The 5,201-nt window shown below is 49.2% G+C and overlaps 1 protein-coding gene across 1 annotated transcript in view; it reads left to right on the plus strand.

Annotated features, from left to right (window-relative positions):
* RAB25 (RAB25, member RAS oncogene family) overlaps positions 1–4,942 on the plus strand; it is a 9,702-nt gene extending 4,760 nt beyond the window's left edge. Inside the window, exons 3-5 of the mRNA XM_006775710.2 lie at positions 186–379; positions 4,121–4,201; positions 4,597–4,942. Coding sequence (XP_006775773.1) covers positions 186–379; positions 4,121–4,201; positions 4,597–4,724 — 403 coding nt within the window. The 3' untranslated portion in view covers positions 4,725–4,942. The remainder of the gene's footprint in view (positions 1–185; positions 380–4,120; positions 4,202–4,596) is intronic.
* The last annotated feature ends 259 nt before the right edge of the window (positions 4,943–5,201 follow it).

The raw sequence follows: 5,201 nt of genomic DNA on the forward strand, positions 1-5,201 counted from the left end.
AAGGCTCTCCATGTCGGCGGCAGGGCCACGGGCTGCCCGGTTTGGGTTTGCGTCCCTATACTCCAGTTTTCCTGTTTCCCCATCTCCAGGACTCAACTCTAGTTTTTTGGCTTGGGGCTTTGCTCTGAGGCTGGGCCCAACCACCTTGACCTTGCCTCTCTGTCCACTCCTCCCACCCCACCCAGGTACTACCGTGGAGCGGTGGGGGCCCTGCTGGTGTTCGACCTAACCAAGCACCACACCTACGCCGTGGTGGAGCGCTGGCTGAAGGAACTCTACGACCATGCAGAGGCCACCATCGTCGTCATGCTTGTGGGCAACAAGAGTGACCTCACCCAGGCCCGGGAGGTGCCGAGTGACGAGGCCCGCATGTTCGCTGGTGAGAGCCTGCCAAGACCTGGGCCGACCTCTCCACCCGCCCACACGGGTCCCACCCAGGGCCCCCTACCTTCACCCCCTCTTCTTCAGGGTCAGCCCTTCCCCTCTGTGACCCTGTTTCTCTTGATGTCCCACCTCTTGCCCTGAGATTGTCTTTATGGGTAATTATTTATAGTTGATTTTATTTATTTATTTATTAAATATATTTTTATTGATTTCAGAGAGGAAGGGAGAAAAAGAGAGAGAGAGAGAAACATCAATGATGAGAGAGAATCATTGATCAGCTGCCTCCTGCACGCCCCACGCTGGGGATCGAGCCTGCAACCAGGGCCTGTGCCCTGACCGGTAATGAAACCGTGACCTCCTGGTTCAGAGGTTGACCCTCAACCCCTGAGCCACTGGCCAGGCTGTCGTTGATTTTAAGACAGCCCCACCTTGCAGCGCTCAAAGATCCTAAGCGTGGCAGCTGGGCTCCCCTTGACTATCTCCAGTCACACTTTCCCGAGGTGTCCTCCAGGGTTTCGAGGCAACAAGATACAGTGGTTAAGAGTGTAGGCTCAGGACTCCCAACAGCCCAGCTTGACGTCTCTGGGCCAGTTACTCTATGTGGGACACTGAGCGAGTCCTTTCACATTCTCTCTGTTTCTGGGCCTCAGCTTCCTCTTCTATAGATGGGATGGGATTCAAGGAGGAGCCAAGATGGCTGTGTAGGTAAAAACAGTACTTGCATCCTCCCACAACCACATCAGAATTACAACTAAAATACAGAACAGCCGTCATTCGGAACCGCCTGAAAGCTGGCTGAATGGAAGCTCTACGACTAGAGAATTAAAGAAGAAATCACACTGAGACTGGTAGCAGGGGTGGAGGCGCTAAAAGGGCTTGTCCGACAGCTCAGGATTCCTTTGTCGGGAAGAGAAGTCCCTGTAAGTCTGGGCTGTAAAAACCAGCGGGGATTGTGGCCGAGTGACAGGGAGGCAGCCGGAAACCCAGGCAGTTCAGCTAGAAAGGGGGTCTGAGGTCTGTAAGACACTCTGAGCTCGGGATGAGGTAATGCACGTTGAGGGTCACTGCAGGATAAGACAAGCAGATGCTTAGTAAATAGAAGTTTGTTCTGCCCTCGAGATAGGTCAAGAGAGGTTATGTTTGATAATCTCTTATTATGGGCAGGGCCCCTAATTCAAGTACCCCAGAGGCATGTCTTGGGGTGACTCGTTCTGAATCCCCACAAGATTCTGAAACCTAGATTATGGTCATTGAGATGGAGATTCTGCCACCACAGAGCCATGTCGGTTTGGACATTACCTCCCTGGTTTTAGTTGTTTCTTTTATAATCCAAAGGATAAAACCAGATGACCTCTAAGGGACTTACCTTAGGATCTATGATTTCTCCTGGAATACCGAGATGGTTTACTCCCTTGAAATGTGTCCTTGAGCTGTCATTCAGGGGTGACATGTTAATCCCTTGCTGGAAACGGAATGCATCACACTGCTATTACAGTGGGACCACGTTTCTTGAATGTCTCCCATCTTGAACAATTCGCTTTTCAACCTGACAACCCTTTCATGCTGATACCTGTATGATCAGTCACACATTTCCCAGGTGACAGAGAGGAGAGAATGCATGAATATGAGTCTGTTTACCGTTGTTAAAATCTCAGGGTAGTGTCCTGTGAATATTTTTGCGGGTTTTTTTGCTGCTTTTAATTATTGTCAAATTTTCATTTTTTTTTACTGTACATTTCCTTTCCTTTTTATTAAATAATCATTTGCATTTCATGTCCTTTTTGTTTTTAAAGTGTTTATTTATAGATTAAACAGTACAATAGACATGTCCTGTATATAAAAAAAGACTAAATCAGGGAATCATTTGGGAGTCTGGAGCGGATTAATTCAATTTACATTATTTCTAATGGGAAAGAATGATTCAGTTTTCAAACAGCCTTCCAGAATGAATTAAGTTCAAGAAACGAGGTTCTACCGTATGTTCTTTAAGGTGGGGTTATTAAAGTTAGCCAGAATGTTAGGCCCAATCTAAGCACGGACACTGAAGTTACATGACTGAGATTGGTAAACAAAAAATTCCTGCAAAAAAAAAAAATCCTGCAAAGGAAACACATTTTTGCTTCTATTAATCTCCCCCTCTTCCCTCTCTTGCTCCATGACCTTATTTCATCACTTACTTCCTCTGCTAGAGTCTTCAAATTCTCCCTCAGATAGGATGTGTCCTAACCCACAAATATGAGCATTTTGTATTCTTGTAATATTTTCTCCCATCATCTTGGAATAGAAGTCTGAACCTACTGCTTTCACTCCTCAGTCCGATGCAACTTTAATTTGTACCACTCAGCCCTGGCTGGTTTGGCTCAGTGGATAGAGTGTCGGCCTGCAGACTGAAGGGTCCCAGGTTTGATTCCAGTCAAGGACACATGCCCAGGTTGCGGGTGCGATCCCCAGTAGGAGCCATGCAGGAGGCAGCCAATCAATGATTCTCATCATTGATGTTTCTTTTGATTGATTTTTTAAAAAATGTATTTTTATTGATTTCAGAGAGGAAGGAAGAGGGAGAGAGAGATCGAAACATCAATGATAAGAGAGAATCATTGATCAGATGCCTCCTGCACGCCCCCCACTGGGTACCAAGCTCGAAACCCGGGCATGTGCCCTTGGCCAGAATTGAACCTGGGACCCCTCAGTCCACAGGCTGATTCTCTAAATACTGAGCCAAACCAGCCAGGGCTCATCATTGATATTTCTATCTCTCCCTCCCTCTCCTTTCCTCTCTGAAATAAATAAAAATATATTTTAAAAAATCCTTTATAATAAAAGGATAATATGCAAATTATCCCCTCCACTGGGAGTTCAACCAGGGGGCGGGGCCAGCCAGCCAACCACCCTCGGCCCTTCCCCCTAGCTGGCCCAGCCCAATTTGCCCCGATCAGGGCAGGCCAGGGCAGGCTGGCCAGGCCCCACCTGTGCACAAATTCGTGCACCAGGCCTCTAGTAAATGAATAAAAGAATTACTGTTTGGCCTTTTAAAAAATTTTATACCACTCTACTGAAATGTTTCTTATAAAAATTGTGAGTGGCTACATATCTGCCAAAAAGAAAAAAGGAGGGGGGATGGTATTCAAACCTACTTCACAGGTTGTTTTAAGAATTAAATGAGCCAAAACTGGTTTGGCTCAGTGGATAGAGCATCAGCCTGCGGACTGAAGGGTCCCGGGTTCGATTCCGGTCAGGGGCATGTACCTTGGTTGCGGGCACATCCCCAGTGGGAGATGTGCAGGAGGTGGCTGATCGATGTTTCTCTCTCATCGATGTTTCTAACTCTCTATCTCTCTCCCTTCCTCTCTGTAAAAAATCAATAAAATATATTTAAAAAAAAAAGAATTAAATGAGCTGCCTGGTTGGTGTGGCTCAGTGGTTGAGTGTCAATCTATGAACCAGGAGGTTACAATTAGATTCTGGGTCAGGCACGTGCCCGGGTTGCAGGCTTGATCCCCAGTAGGGGGTGTGCAGGAGGCAGCCAATCAATGAATCTCATCATTGATGTTTCTCTCCATCTCTCCCTCTCCCTTCCTCTCTCTGAAATCAATAAAAACATATTTTTTTAAAAAAAGAATTAAATGAGCTACACATGCCAAGGGTTTAGCCCATAGTAAGCTATATAATAAGTAAATAAATATTGTTACTATTGCTTTTGACCCCACAATTAATGGTGTGTTTCCTTTCCTGTCAGAAAACAATGGGCTGCTATTCCTGGAGACCTCAGCCCTGGATTCCACCAACGTGGAGCTGGCCTTTGAAACTGTCCTTAAAGGTTAGAGCCCCTGCCTCTATTTGGCACCCCATTCCAACCCCAGGCTTGCATGGGCAGTGGTAGGAATGCAGACACCCAGCCCTCTCCACCCCAGCTGGTTCCTCAGCACCTCTGTGGGTCCCCAACCTCCTCAGAGCCTCCCACCACCCCCTCAGACATTCCCTAGTGCTGCCCCACCCTCACTGAGCCTGGAGCTTAGGGAAGGAAGCAGAAGGCCACACTTCTCAGGGAGCGGAGTCTTGGTCCTTCCTCACCCAGGTAAGTAGAAGGGACAGGAACTCCACTTCCTTTCAGCAAAACCTCCTTTAAGTGCGACCACCCCTCAGAAAGGGGCCTGTGGTGTGAGCACAGGGAGTGTGGGCGTCTGCACTGACCACTCCCCTCTCCCCTCTCAGAGATTTTCGCAAAAGTGTCCAAGCAGAGGCAGAACAGCACTCGGACCAATGCCATCACGCTGGGCAGTGCCCAGGCTGGGCAGGAGCCTGGCGCCGGTGAGAAGAGGGCCTGCTGCATCAGCCTCTGACCTTGGCTCGCACCAGCCCTGCCCTCACCAGCTTCCTAGTGAGGGTGCTCCTAGTGCCCACGCTCCAGGAACGTTCCCTGCCCGGTGGCTCCAGATGTCAGTGGCCTGTTCCCTGTTCACAGCCCCGCCGAGCTCGAAGGTCTTCATGCCCCCACCCCCGTATTATCTGCTAACCTCACAGACTAGAGCTCTCCAATAAAGCTGTTTTATATCCATGCCTGGCCATCCTGCTGCCTCCCGTCTGCGCCTCCCCTGCAACTCGCTCCTCTTCTGAGTCCCTGTTCCCCTTCCCTTCCCCTCGCTCCATCCTCCCCGCTGCCCCCCAGGGCCAGCTGCCTCTGAAGTCCTGTGGTCTGGGGACAGTGCCAAGGGGGTGAGAGGTGCCCGCCCTTCCCCCTGCTAACCCCCAGAGTAGGAGGGGGAGGGAGGACAGCATGATGGAGAGGGGGTATCTGGAAGGCAAGACAAAGGAGACCA

Source organism: Myotis davidii, unplaced genomic scaffold (genome assembly GCF_000327345.1).
Source record: "Myotis davidii unplaced genomic scaffold, ASM32734v1 scaffold208, whole genome shotgun sequence".
Classification (NCBI taxonomy): Eukaryota; Metazoa; Chordata; class Mammalia; order Chiroptera; family Vespertilionidae; genus Myotis; species Myotis davidii.